General features: G+C 53.7%; 1 protein-coding gene across 10 annotated transcripts in view; it reads left to right on the forward strand.

Moving 5' to 3' along the window:
• Positions 1–13,552, forward strand: part of FAM178B (family with sequence similarity 178 member B) — a 114,564-nt gene extending 101,012 nt beyond the window's left edge. For 5 of the 10 annotated variants that reach the window (XM_042981242.1, XM_042981245.1, XM_042981247.1 and 2 more), the window contains 3 exons: positions 10,772–10,849; positions 11,336–11,539; positions 13,181–13,552. In XM_042981242.1, coding sequence (XP_042837176.1) covers positions 10,772–10,849; positions 11,336–11,539; positions 13,181–13,210 — 312 coding nt within the window. In that variant the 3' untranslated portion in view covers positions 13,211–13,552. Of the gene's footprint in view, positions 1–5,202; positions 5,354–7,962; positions 8,105–10,771; positions 10,850–11,335; positions 11,540–13,180 lie in introns of those variants that run through there. The other 5 variants (XM_042981244.1, XM_007097819.2, XM_042981248.1 and 2 more) reach the window with 4 other exon arrangements.
• The last annotated feature ends 662 nt before the right edge of the window (positions 13,553–14,214 follow it).

A 14,214-nucleotide genomic window follows, 5' to 3' on the forward strand; every position in this document is an offset into this window, starting at 1 on the left:
TGTCTGGCTCTGTGCTTGTGAGGCTTGGGGATGGTTTGCGTATTAGAGAAGGTGTGTGTGTAAAGAGTTGATTTTATGCGGGGGCGGGGGAGCGCTCCAAGCTGGAGTGATGCTCTGGGGTAAACAAACTCTGCTCTGCCCCCACAAACTCCTTTGAGCTCACTCCTGGGTCTCTGCACATCTTCTGCAGAGGGTGTGGGCCTGCCCTGTGTGTGTGTGTGTGTGTGTGTGTGTGTGTGTGTGTGTCTGGGTGCATACATGTATGTCTGTGTGCATATGTGTTGTGTACATGTCTTTATATCTTTGTGGTGTACCCTCGTGTTAGTAGAGTTGACAAACAAGTTTTACTGCTTTTGCTCCTGCTGCAAAGGCAGCTGGCCTGTCCCTGTGTTGGTAACCCTGCCAAGAGCAGCCTGAGTGACTGGGGTGTGGTTTGGGAGGTTGTGGGGAGTGAGCAGAAAGGGTGCCGCTAAGCCCTGGTGGCTCATACCCCCTCAGTCTTGGCTGGAGCACAGGCCCCTCACCCTGGGTCACCCAGAAGCACAGGTGGAACAGGAGCCTCCCCCTCTCCGCACACTCTCTGCCTTCTCACCTGCAAGAGCCCATCCTTATTTCCTGCCCCTCACCCTATACCTTAGGGAGAGTCATACCCACAGGGCTGGAGACCTTGGTTAGGGCAAGATTAGATGGGTTGGGAAGAAACCAACTAGTTTTAAGAAACAGAAAATAGGACACCTGGGTGGCTTAGTCAGTTAAGCATCTGACTCTTGGTGTCTGCTCAGGTCATGATCTCACAGTTTATGAGTTCAAGCCCCATGTTGGGTTCTGCGCTGATAGTGAGGAGCCTTCTTGGGATTCTCTCTCTCCTTCTCTCTCTGCCCCTCCCCTGCTTGTGTGCATGCACACACACATGCACGCACACACACACTTTCTCTCTCTCAAAATAAATTAGTTAATTAAAAAAAAAAGACAGAAAACAAATATTCAGGAATCCTGAGTTCTTCCCTGCCAAGTCTGTGATTGGTTCCTCCTTACTTCCTCCAAAGTGAAGAACATCAAACATCTTTTGAAATAAACCTCAAAGAGATGGCCTCTGGGAAGCTGACCCAAAGGGGTGATCCAAGCATCAGTCCCGGGTCACACCCACCTAGGAGGCTGCTGTGCCTCTTCAGAACGGGTACTTCTGAGCATCTGAAGGCCACATGGGGCCCAGGCCCAAACCAGCTTTGTTTGGGTCCCAGGAACTCTGGCTTCTTTGCAAGTGTGTGAGCAGGGCTTGAAGCGACAGAGTTAAAACTGGGGGGAGGGCAGGCTTGGATTCTTCAGGCAGCTTCTGAACCTGCTCTTGCCCCAGGCCCAGTCCTCTTGCGACCCATGGGGGTCCCTCCCTCAGGCAGAGCCCTTACCCCATGCAAGGTGACTCATCTGCTTCTGGCCCAACACTACTCCTCCTCTTCATCTTTCAAGTCCTCAGAGTCCTCCTCGACAACCCTGTGATTGTCTTCCTCCCATTCTTACATAAGAAAAGGCAATCCTGAATGCCTCTCCCATCACATTCAGCCCCTCTGTCAGCAGACCCTACTTCATGCCTTCAGCTTTTCTCCTACAAGTCAAACCACATCATTTGATTCCAGACAGGGGACATCTTTTCCAGAAATCCTGGGAAATGTGAGAGGTCAAGCCTCCATTTTCTTTGCTCCTGCTGTTCCTTCTTCCTGGCAGTGCCTGACCTGTCTTCCCTGCCCTTGGATCCCCATGGTCATTGCAGTCTGTTCATTTGACCCATGGCCTGTTCACACGTTGCTTTACACAACTAAACAGAGTTGCCTGTGAGGATCGGTCCAGAGTCAATCTCAGCTGCGTCCCACTGCTCCTACTGAAATGGCTGCCCTAGCAGGTGCAGCCCTGTGGGAGGGACCCTTCCCACCTCACCTGCATCCAGCCCCACACACCGGCCTCTCCTCCTGGGCTGTACCTTCCAAGGAACATTGCCTTGTAAGTGCTGCACTGAGCAGCCTGGGCTCAGCTCCCACCAGGCAGCTAAGGGGGACGAGGAAAGATGTGTAAAGTCCCTCACTCACTTCCTCAGTTGGAATAGCAGTTTCCAGGCAGGCCATGGCCTTCTCAACTGCTCTTCTGCTCACTGCCTTTTTTGTCCCTTCTCCCATGCCTTTGCCAGGACTTTGTAGTTACAGAAACACAGACACACATCCTGGAAGGTCCTAGAACAGCTCATTGGGCTCAGCCGGACCAGGAGTTGAGCAGAGTCATGAAACCTCAGTGTTGTTCTCTACATCTCTCAGCTCTGCCCCTTTGGTGCATTCCAAGGCAGGCCTTCCCTCCTGACCCTGAGAAACTCCAGGCTTCTGTCCTTCCCTCAGCAGCCCTATCCAGGGGGAAAGAAATTCTGTCTAGAATCCCAGAGTTGAGTCTCAGTGGCTTGGATTGGGTCATGTGCTCATCTGTAAGCCAGTCATATAGCCAGGCATATAGTGATTGGCAGGCCCGGGTCACATGTCTTCCCCTGGAGTCAGGGCTGAAGTCATCACCGTGGAGTATAGGGAATGGGAGACTGGGACACTCTGATAAAGGAGAGAGCAGGATCCTGAGTACCCCAAAACTTTAGATGCCCATGGCCTGGTCTGCAGCCATGGGCAATGGCCCTACTCTCCAGTATCCCTGGCAAGTATAAGAATAGTGCTTTCTAGGTTCTTGCCATGTCAGCACACCAGGTGAGCTCACCACTTCAGTGAGTGAAAGAGAAAGATAAGAAAGAGAAGAAGCTTTTGAGGAAATGGCTTTTGAAGAGGCCAGTACTCTCTGCAGCCTCTCCAGCCCCTGAAAGATGCCCATGCCCGCACCCTGGATGGTTTCAGTGGCTCCCTCCAACACTGGCACCCACATACTGATGTGCATGCGCATGGCCAGCCCTAAATTCTCAAACGTTTGCACTGAGAATCTTGTCCCTCTCTGGGTAGTCAGCAGAGCTGGGTTTCCGGTCCACATCCCCCTGGGGTCAGGGTCTCTCATCCCAGCCGGAGGAGCAGGAAGAGCCAGCCAATCCCCACTTGTCATCTCCCCTACCCCCCACGGCCAGCAGGAAGCCAGAAAGGAAGGGTGGGCTGGGTGGGAGCACTCTAGCAAAGGTTTGCTTGCAGCCCCTTATTCCTCCCACCAGCAGACACAGGAATGGGTCAGATGCTCTGAGATAACCTCCCTGCAGCAGATCCACAGGAATTAAAAGCCCCTAGTCTTCCTGCTTTTGTCCCAACTCCATCTCTTTCCTACCCCAACTCCACTGTGCCAGGGCCTCCCGTGTCCCTCCTTATCCTCAGTACCGGGAGCAGAGGCCAAGGCTGCTCAGGGTCCAGTTTGGGATAAAGCTTAAAAGAGAATCCCTCTATCTGTCTTGGGTTTAGGGTCTTGAGTCTCTGGGTCTTGAGTCTCTGACCCTGGGCAGAGAGAAGTATGAGTATTTTCTCTGAGCAGCCAGAAGTCCAGTTAAGGGGCCCGTCTTCTGAGGAATCTGAGCAGATGGGCACATGCTGGGCCTCTGGGATCCTTCAGCAGTCTCCGTGGACACTGCCTGCCCATCCATCCAGCTGGGACCTGAGAGCAACTTTCCAGGCAGTGGCTATTCCCCACAGCTGAGCCAGAAGTCCGGTTCCTAGCCAAACTCTGCCAGCCTGTCTCCTGTCACCCTCAGTTGGCCTCATCTTTGCTCCACGTTTGGGCTCCACCCACCCCCGTGCCTACACCGGCACCTCCATTTACAGAACCAACTGTCTAGCCTTGTAAGCCCAGAGGGTAAGTGTGGCAGGAGCCCTGCCTTTTGCTTCTGCTCTCGGGCCTCTCAGCTCTGTGCCTTCAGAGACCCTTGGCAGCAAAGAGACCTTGTGGCACTGTCTCATTTCCTAATTAACAGTCATGCATCCTTGTCATTTCCTTCTTGCTAGGACTTATGACCCATGACCTGTCCTGGTCAGACTCTCTTCCAAACTCAGCTTTCCGTTGAGCACAGTCCTCTGCTTGCTGCTTTAGTGCCGGCCCCAAGCCGAGGTCAGGGAGTAACCTTGGAGCAGTAGCAGCATGAGCAAGGGGAATATGTCATGTGCTTTGCTTGTGGGCACAGGGAAGAAATAGCATCCTAGAGGTGATGGCAAGTGCTATACTCCAGGACCTGTCCCGATGGGGCTCACCTAGAAAAATGCATCCCCTCTCATCTTGTGTTCTAGTGGACATACCAGCTGTCCAAGGTTTGGCTCTCTCACCAGGCTAAGGCTCTTGGCCTGGGGCCTGCAAGTGGCCCTACCTCAGGATTAGTCATTACTAATTATTGTTGTTGTTATTTGCCCATCCTGTGGTAAGGTACCTGGACCATGCCCTTGGGGCTCAAGCTTGGGCCCTGCTCCCTGTCTGGGGGTACAGCCTCGTCTTCTCCCTGTCCTTCCACTATCAGGCCCTTAGGCCCCTGCTGTGCAGTGCAAAGGGAGCCTGTTCTTTCTGAAAGGAGGTGTCTTCAGTGTTAAGTCCCCTTTATGGAAAACACACATAGAGCTTGTTCAGCCTTAGGGAGAGAGTACAGACATCTGCTTCAGACCTAACCCTTACTGGAGATGGTTATGCAGTTGGGGGACCTCTCCAAGCTCAGCTTCCACATCTGCTCAAAATGAGAACCATCAGGCCTCTCCGGGAGCCCTGCTGGGTCAGGGCACTGTGAAGTGGTGCTGTAGGTTTCAATTTAATTTCAAAAAGAAAAAAAGAAAAGAGAATTGGTGGAGGCCCAGCTCTAGCCTTGGGTCTGAATTGTGCCATGGCAGACCAGTGCTGCTTCAGTCTTTCCCAGACTAGCTTAGTTCTAGACCTTCATCATGTGTGGGTGCATCTGTCTCCAGCCGAGCAAAAGCCGTGAGTGGACCCACGTGTGGCAATGATGGGACCTGTGCAGAATTCTCCCCCTGGGGTCCATCGTCAGGCCCTCTGGACAGAGCTGAGAGCAGCCTAGGCAGGTTGTGGTTGAATGCAGGTCCTGTGAGCATAGAGAGGAGATAGCAAAGGAGGCTACTCTGGGCTCCTGGCATCCCAGGCAGGGAGCTGGTACCTGTAGGCATTCAGGGCCAGCTTCCTGAGCAGGAGCCCCCTTGGCCCTAGCAGCCAGGCAGGGGAGGCCATGTCCTTTGGGTTAGTCTTGGTTTTCCTCAGCAGGTGTTCCTGAGTCGGCCTTTGTTCCCCACCGCCCCAACCCCAGCACCCCAGGCAGCTGCCCCAGAGCCTGGCTGGACCTGCTCCCACAGGATGCCCACCCGGCCTGGCAGCCCCCAGAGAGAGGGCTTGGTTTGGAGACTTGCCTAGGGTAAGCCTGGATCTTTGGTCATGACTGGAGGTGGAAGAAACCGTAATGTTCTGGCCAGAGCGAGTGGCTTCCTGGGAGATCCTCTGCCTCCTTTCTGCCCATTTTTTGTGTAAATAACCCAGGCCACAGCCTGCTCCTTGGCATTAGCTGGAGGGGAATTTTCTAAAGGATGAAATTCCTGGGAAATGTTCACCCTTTTTTCCTTTTGTCTTGTGACGAAAGTGCTACAAATGGAGACTTGGCTGGTGGTTCCCGGGGTCAAAACTAGCTGGACCAGATAAAGGAGAATTTGGCCTTCCCCTCCTCCTGGGAGGGTGACAGGCCCTATCCCTCATCCTTGTCCTCCTTCCCCAGGGGGAGGGCAGGGCCCGCCTTCAGGCTCTAGAGCCAGGAAGGAGGCATACTGCACAGCACAGAACTTCCCAGAAAAGTTGGCCCGCCTGACTCTGGAGAGAGACCCAGAAAATGAAAGCTAAAGGCCTCACTGGCAGGGGACAGTCTCGTCTTGTCCACATTGGGTTCAGGCACGTCCCACTCCTTACCCTCAGACTCTGCCTTTCCCCAACTTGCTGACTGAGGTTTCCCTAGGCTCCATTTTCCATAGGGACTTCCCAGCCTCCACTGACACCCAGTGGGGGAGGAGCTGTGCCACCTGAGCTGGTGAGGGCCCATTCTTCAGACCACATCCTGAAGGCTGGAGAAGCATAGCACCTCCCACCCCCACCCCCACCCCAAGGAGTGTCTCTGCACTGCCCTTTAACCCTGAAGCCACACTGACTTCTACCCCCTCCAGACACACACACACACACACTAAGGAACTTGGAAGTGCCTCAGGCTGAGGAAAGGGCCACCTTGCGTTTCCAGCTGTGGAGGAAATGGGAGAAGGCAGGGGGCCTTGGCGTCTCCGTGTACCAGCCCAGCTGCTGCATGGCCCAGGCCCAACTTCCCTTCCCTGTGTCTTGAAAGGGAAGACAGCCCCATGTCTCCGTGGTGCCAGCCAGGACAGGAACAGGCTTGCTAAGTTCAGGAGCTGGCCACGGTGTGACTGGAGCAGGAAACGTAACTCCCACACCTGGCTGTTTACTCTGTGTCCTCCAGAGAATGGCCTGCCCTCCCCACCTCTGCTGGTGCCCAGGGCCTGCCTCTCAGAGGAAGGAGGCTCAGGTGCAGCCCCCTCCTAGCCAGAGCCCCAGTTTCTGCTAATGTCTGCTCCTGGAACCTTCACAAAACGGAGCAAGGGAGAAGAGTCTGGGAAGGGTGGGGTTCAGAAGAAGCTATGCATGCTCTCAGTGCCACCTTTTTTCCTTTTCCCTTTTTCTAGATGAGCTCTTTTTGTCTCTTACCTCTCCTCAATGCCGGGGTCACAGCGGAGGTGGGGGGAGGTGTCTCAGGAAAGGGAGAGGACCAGATGGGCTGGATGCTTCCCATGCAGTATGAAACCTTTCTTTCCCAAAAGTACAACTATAAAAACTACTGTCTTTGTGGTGATTTCTGTGCACCCGTTGAATCACCTCCCCTTACGTTGGATCAAAGTCTTCCTTGAAGGGCCTCCCCTCAAGGGATCACCCCTAAGTGTAAGGAAGATATTCACTCAGCCCTCCTTGCAGCTAGTGGGCAAGGTTTTCTTCCTGATTTGGGAAATCAGCTTATAAAATGTGGTAAACAGGGTCCTATCTTCAGGACTACCATTTCCTTCTTGTTATTCGCCACCACCCCCCCCAAACACACATTCAGAATAGTTTTCCTGGGATTTTCCCTCTAGATTCAATTATGGGAATCAGCCTAAGAATCAAGTTGTGAAACCCACACACACTTAGTCCCAAGCAGTTTTTTTCTCTCAGTAAATCCCCCACAGCACAGACTTTCCTCCAGGGCATTCCTCAGATCCTGGACCCACCCTCACCCCGCCTCCCTCCCAGAAGATAGATTCTTTGGGGGGGGGGGGATGAGGGGGAGCAAGATTGCCTGAAACCTCCAGGGACAGAGACTGGCCTCTGTACCAATTCCAGAGTGTCTCCAAGATCCCTTTTAGCCCAGGGCTTTGTACACAGCACAGGGGCCTCTGAAATGCAAAGATCACTCAGATAGGCGTCTTTCCCGGCCTTCCTCTGACCAACCCATGGCTCTGTGGCCCTTGGATATTTTCTTGGCAACTCCTACCACCTCTCACTAGCAGCTTGTTCAGTGCCCTCTCAAAGAGGGGCCCCCGTGCTAAGAGCACTGCTCTTTTTCAGGGTCATGTCTTTCTCCCTTGCCCCCACACCTACCCTAAATCCAATAGGCTCAATCAATAATAACTGGTATTGTCTTCTTTAAAATTAATTTTTAAAAACTTTAATTGTATTTGGGTTATCCGAATAAAGCACCCACATTGTAGAAAAATAACCCTAGAAAAGAAAAGATAAAGGGTGTCCTATGTGAGAAGTAAGGGAGATGATTCATTTTCAGAAATACCAAATAAAAGCTGTGCTGTCTGGTTAACAGTAGGTTTACAACCTATTGGAAATATGTACGAACCCCCCCCCCCCCCCCCGGCTGCCGCCAACCCTCCAACAATGGAGTCTCAAACCCTTAGACACTTTCAGGTTATTCCCCTCTCCATTTTGCAGGCTTATTTTCACCGGCTTTGCAATGAACATGCTCCAGGGAACAAAGAGAAGAGGGACTGAAAGTCTCTGCATCACCTCAAGGAACATACATTTGTTCCAATCAGACTACTTTGTGCCTTACACGAGCATAGGTGACATCCGGGTAAGGCTGTAACCTCTGTAGCACTCAGCCAATGAGCAACCAGGGGAGGGACTTGCACGCTAGGAGATGAATTGTCTGCTGTAACTGCCCCGAGTGTGCCTGTCCATCAAACACTTGCTCTTGCAAGAACGTTGATTAAAGCCTCACTTCACTGTGCTCCAAGTCTCCACATTCCTCTCTTCCTCTTTTGATTGGGTTGGTGGACTTATTTCTCACATCCTATAATCCTGTCAGAGAGAGCCACATTTTCACTCTAGTGAATTCCATCAAAACTGATTCTGGTGCCTCCTTCCCTGGTGGGGTTGGGGGCCATCTGTTCCCACAACCCAACCTCTCTGCTCAAGAGCCTCGAATGGCCTCCACTGCTCACTGTCTAGGCTGTCTGGGGCCAGCCCTGTCCTCAGGATGTTCCCTCCATCCCCCCTGCTGCAGCCCAGCCAGCCACCTGATGGTCAGTCCCCCAATGTGCCCTGCCTCTGTTTCTTGCATCAGCCCTAGGATCTGTCTGGTGTTGTAATCTTAGCCCAGCCACCACCCTTAACAGGGCCATCTTCACCTCAGATCCTGCTGTTCCTTTGAGGCCTGGCCTAGCTTAGTCACTTCCTCCCTGAAGCCTTCTGAGCTGCATATCACCCCCTCCCCCACCAAAAAAACCTAGAAGGACACTTTCTCCTTTTGGTCCATGGGGAAGCTAAGATTTAGTATTTGTTGACCAAATGATTGCCTTCCTGGAGTATCTTTTTCTTTTCTTTTCTTTTTAATGTTTTTTTATTTTTGAGAGGGGGGGGGGAGGGGCAGAGAGAGAGGGAGATACAGAATGGAAAGCAGACTCCAGGCTCAGAGGTGTCAGCACAGAGGTCAACGCAGGGCTTGAGCCCACAGACCAGGAGATCATAACCTGAACCGAAGTCAGATGCTTAACCAACTGAGCCACCCGGGTGCCTCTGAAGTATCTTTTTCTAATGTCTAAGTGTTTGTGGCTGTGTCTTAGTCAAGGCACAGTGTCTGGCATACAGACTTGTGCCTGCTTTATGGGGGCAGTGGGGGCAGCCTGAGCTTTTTGCGAGGACTGAGGCGTTAGGGTTCTGAATGTTCTGAATGCTGTGGACCTTCTTAAGGCCAGGACAGGCTGGGGAAGGGGAGCTTGGGGGAAGGAGCAGCTTGCCAGCGAGCCAGCTCACTGACACGCCAGCCCAGCTGGGGGATTCGGGTACGGGCAGCTGCAGGACCTGACAGGAGCAGCTGGCTCAGAAACTGGATCTTGCCCAACCTGGGGCAGCACTGCCCGGAAGGCACACCGGCGCTCCCCTTGGCTTTCCCCACTGCGTCTTCTCCCTGCCTGCGGGGTGTGGTGTCGCCCAACCTGGCCAGACCATGGGGTCACACCACCTGTGGGCCTCAGCTGTCACGCTGAAGAGCAGGCTGGGTCCAGGGTGGGGGTAGGTGGCTTCCCTTCTCAGGATTTTGCAGAGTAGTATTTGAGTTCAACAAGACGATACTCCATAGTATCAGGTCTGGTGCCCTCAAAAGTGGTTCTGGCTTCTGCCCTAAGGAGGCTACTGGGTCTGTGCAGAGCGGCCACTGCTATTTCTGGGGCATCTCCAGATACTCTAAGAGAGGAGGACGGTATAGGCAGAGAAAGTGGGGGCACAGGGGAGGCTTGGGCTGGTTCTAAGCTCTAGCCCTGTTATCACCATGCTTAAACCCTGCTGGCTGTCTCTGGAGCTCGCCTCTCCCATCCCAGCTCAGCCTCAGAGCTAGTTATCGGCCACGGTCACAACGGTGGGGTTGTTTCCTGCCACCCTCCCTATCTTAGACATAGGAGTCTAAAGGGGACAAGGCAACAGGCACCTCTGAGTGCAGGAGGGGAGTGCCCACAGAGAGGAGTTCAGAGCACCAGGAGCAGGCTGTGTTTCAGGTCAGAAGCCACACCTGTCTTTGAGGGTCCTCCCTACACCTCACTTGGTCTGCACAGCAGATGAACGTCCCATAAGTGAATGGGCAGTGACAGAGTCCAGGGGCATCCAGGAATCAAACCATTCCCTGATCTGATGGAATTGGCCTTTGTTCTGTTTGCACATCCTGCCTCCCAAGTGTCCAGGGGGCAAGAGCAAGGATATGAGTTGGAGGATAAAGTGTGCAGATGCTAAACCAAAGCTGTCTCCCATTTGCCTCTCTTCTCTTCATTTGCCTCTTCAGGTCGACATGGTTTGACTGTCCAGACAGGGTTCCACGTCTGTCTGTGCAAGTGGTGTCCTGCCGAGGGACAGACTGGACACCCAGGGGCCATGTCCTCACATAGAAATAGTGGCATCTGGCATGGGTGGGTGCCTCAGGGAACAGAGCAGGACCACAGATACCAGGCAGAGGTCAGAGTGGACAGGTCCCTAGCATGCTGGGCTCCCGGGACAGGGCTGCGTGACCTTATGGGTTTCTAGATGGCAGAGATTAGATTTCTCCTTTTTCTGAATGAAGGGAGGATAGTCATTCATCAGAGGAAGAGTTCTGAGTGAGTGGGTCTATAGCCCTCCTTAGAGACACCTCCTTGGAAACTGTCGGTGGAAGCCCAGTGGTGGGCTGAGTCCCTGTCCTCGGCCGCTGGGCCTGAGAACAAGGAGTCTGGAGGGGACGGAGTTAGGGAAGCCTGTCTCTCTCTGTTCTTCCCAGGTCTGCTACCTGTGCCACAGCCTTCTGACACTGGCCGGGGTGGTGGTCAGCTGCCAGGACATTACTCCAGACCAGTGGGTGAGTTATCCAAGAGGCTAAGGTGGAGGCCAGCCCACTGTCAGGAGCTGCAAAGAGTGGGAGGCTGAGAAAGAAGTGGGTCTAGGGGAGCCAGGTTCCTTCCTTCTCCCAGTGTCCCATGAGGCATTGCTAATGGATACTGATCCGAGCCCCCAGCAGCTGCCCTATTCCTCTCCTCCCTTTCCTACCCTACTTCTGGGCAGTCATTCAGATTTGTCCCTCTCGGAGTGTCTAGGTGGCTCAGTCAGTTGGGCATCTGGCTCTTGATATCTGCTCAGGTCATGATCTCATGGTCATGATATCAAGCCCCGCATCAGGCTCCTCGCTGAGCATGGAAGCCTGCTTAGGATTCTTTTTCTCTCTCTGCCCCTCCCTCTACTCTCTCTTCCTCTCAAAAATAAGTAAATAAACATAAAACATATATTAAAAAAAAAAAATCTATCCCTCCCTTTCTCTGACTTCATTCTCCCTCCTTCCCTACTACGGATGGGCCTGGCCCATGCCACACCCTCCCCCATGAACACCCCACCCCTGCAGGGAGAGCTGCAGCTGCTGTGCATGCAGTTGGACCGCCACATCAACACCCATATCCGGGAGAGCCCCCACGCCATGCACCGGACCAGACTCAAGGACCTGGCGGCCCAGACCTACGTCCGCTGGCAGGAACTCCTGACTCACTGCCAACCCCAGGTGGTGCCCCCTCAAGCCCCCCGCTTAGGAGGGGAAGGAAGTGGTCAGGTGGGCTGCCCAGAGCCAGCAGCATGCCAACCCCCACTGCAACTCCTGAGCTCCTGACTGGCAGATGGGTGGAGAAGGCAGCATGGGGTGTGGAGCTGCCTTGGAGGACCTTCATCTTTCTTATCAAGAATCAAATGCCCTGGGGCGCCTGGGTGGCTCAGTCGGTTTAGCAGTTAAGCATGGGGACTCTTGATTTCGGCTCAGGTCAGATCTCCTTAGTTCTGAGCCCTGAGGCAGACTCTGAGCTGACATTGAGGAGGAGCCTGCTTGGGGTTCTCTCTCCCCGCCCTCTCTCTCTGCCATTCCCCACTTGTGTGTGTGTGTGTGTGTGTGTGTGTGTGTGTGTGTGTGTGTGTATGTATGTACTCTTTCTCTCAAAAGAAATAAATAAACTTTAAAAAAAAAAAAAAAGGATCAAATGCCCAGTGTGGGGGTATAGTGAGGGAGAAACAGAGAGCCCAATTCCTGGGCAAATGCAAAGAAAAACTTCACCCTAAAGAGGGTAGAGCCTGGGCCAGGAGTAGCAGTGAGCAGGGCCAGGAAGGGGCACCAGAGGACCCAACTGTCTACCCTCTTCCCACTTGTTCTGCAGGCCTGAGGCTGGCCTCCTACTCTGCTGAAAGGGACCCTCTCAGTCTGCCCTGGTCTCTCCAATTTCTGTAGCAACAACCTCCACACCCCTGATTTTCTCAAGTTCTCTAGGTAATAATAGTCATAGGTACTACTTACTGAACTAAGACTCTTTTCTCTATGAATCCAGATAACCCCATGAGACAGGTATTGTTATGATCCCATTTTACAGATGAGCAAGCTAACCAGAGTCACTGAGAGGTTAAATAGCTTGCCCCATCACACAGGCAGCAGGCGGCGTGTAAATGTCAGAACCAAGGCACAGATCCAGCCTGACTCCTGAGCCTGCAGACTTAAGCACAGCCCAACCCCTGCTCTGGCAGCCTCTCTTCTGGCCTCTGTCCCTCTGACAGGCAGCACCGGCTGGCTCAGGAACTCTTCCCTCCCCTAGCCCCCAGCCCTTGATGGAGACAGGCTGGGTCTGGTGAGAATCTCTCCACCCATCCTCCCAATGCTCCTGGGCTCCCAACTTGCCTGTGCTCTGACTCTCTGTTTGTCCTTCCTCCTGTAACCTCTGACTTGGGTCTGACACATTGGCCACAGGCTGTGGCTTGGGTCTCAGATTTCACAAGTCTCTGAGAAAGCTGGAGAGCAAACCTCACCCTCAATCCCCAAGGAACTGGATCACACTAGTCTCTGGTGGGGAAAAGCATGTTTGTCATGAAAAGAAGAAGTGATTCGTGGCCTGGCAAAGTCAAGAGGCCGGCCCCACTTTCCTTTCACACTGCCCTGGGCCTTCGAGCCAGGAGTAGAGGGAACCCAGACAGAGCACTCATGTGCTGTGGTCAAGTGGCCTGTTGACCTGCCGTGTTCTCCCCTGGACTGGGAGCCACAGGACTTTTGTAGTTCAGCATGTGACACGAGGAGCCTGCAGTGAATGTTGCTGCTGAAGAGTCGGAGCAGCAAGACGGTGGGCACCACCTGGGCCAGGGCCATCACACTCTGTTTTTCTCCTTGCCACAGGCCCAGTACTTCAGCCCCTGGAAAGACTAAAGGAGCAGGGCAGGGCCGGCCCTAGGCTCTTGGCTCTGGCAGGAAGCGAACAGGGCTCAGGGAACAGGAGGAAGCTAAGAACAACAGAGGCGAGAGGAGGACCAGTGTGGTGAAGCAAGAGCCTGCCTCCACACAGCCCCTGACCCCCACCAGGCAACGGATATGGCCTCTGCCTGCCTGGCCCACCCCTCCGCTCTCCTTCCCTCCCAGCCATCTCCTATGCCCCAAGGCCTTTGTCTCCACACTCCGGTTTCCCAGGGCCTCCTGGGCCCTCCCACCCTCCTTCCTCTCTCCGTCACTAATGTGAGCTTTCTTTGTGCACACTAAAGTCTTATTTCAGCATCGGTGGTTTAAAAGATTTCCTTCAATCCCTATCCTGAGGGCTCTTGCCCAGTGTCCAGTTTCCTGACATCTCTGATTTGCTGTGCTGAGTTCCCACCTCGGACAGTCATGTGACTGGGTCTTCCTAGGCCCCGCCCCCTGCCCCAGAGGGCTGTTTGTAAATCTTGAGGGAGGAGCAGTTATTCCTATGGCCCCAAGAGCTGTCAGAAACCCAGGGAGCAGGGATGGGTAACATTTTTTGGACCCAGTCTGGGACTACCCCATCCCCACCCTGCTGGGGAGGATACACAGAGTGAAATGGTGGGTCAGGGTTGTAATTACTCTTAATTCAGTTTATTGTTGAGTTCTGGAATCAACTCCCCAGACTTAGAAGTCGGGGTGGGGGGCTAGCGGGGGGTGGGGGGGTTGGTGGCAGAGCCAAAAGACAGTTCTGGATACTGCTATTGCTTTCCCTCAGCTTTACCCAAGATCAGTTTTGTGGGCCTTGATTGTTAGTGAAGTGCTGGCTGTCTTTGACCTGCCCCCCCTTGAGAAGTAAGTGGGCCCTGTGCTCCGCCCCCACTGCCGGGAAGGCCCTGGGTATCCCCATTCTCTGTCTCAGGCTCCTCCTGACTCTCGGTTGGAAGGGGGTGTTGCAAGGGCCATCCATGAAAGGTGGAAGT

The sequence above is a fragment of the Panthera tigris genome, chromosome A3 (assembly GCF_018350195.1).
Source record: "Panthera tigris isolate Pti1 chromosome A3, P.tigris_Pti1_mat1.1, whole genome shotgun sequence".
Taxonomy (NCBI): domain Eukaryota; kingdom Metazoa; phylum Chordata; class Mammalia; order Carnivora; family Felidae; genus Panthera; species Panthera tigris.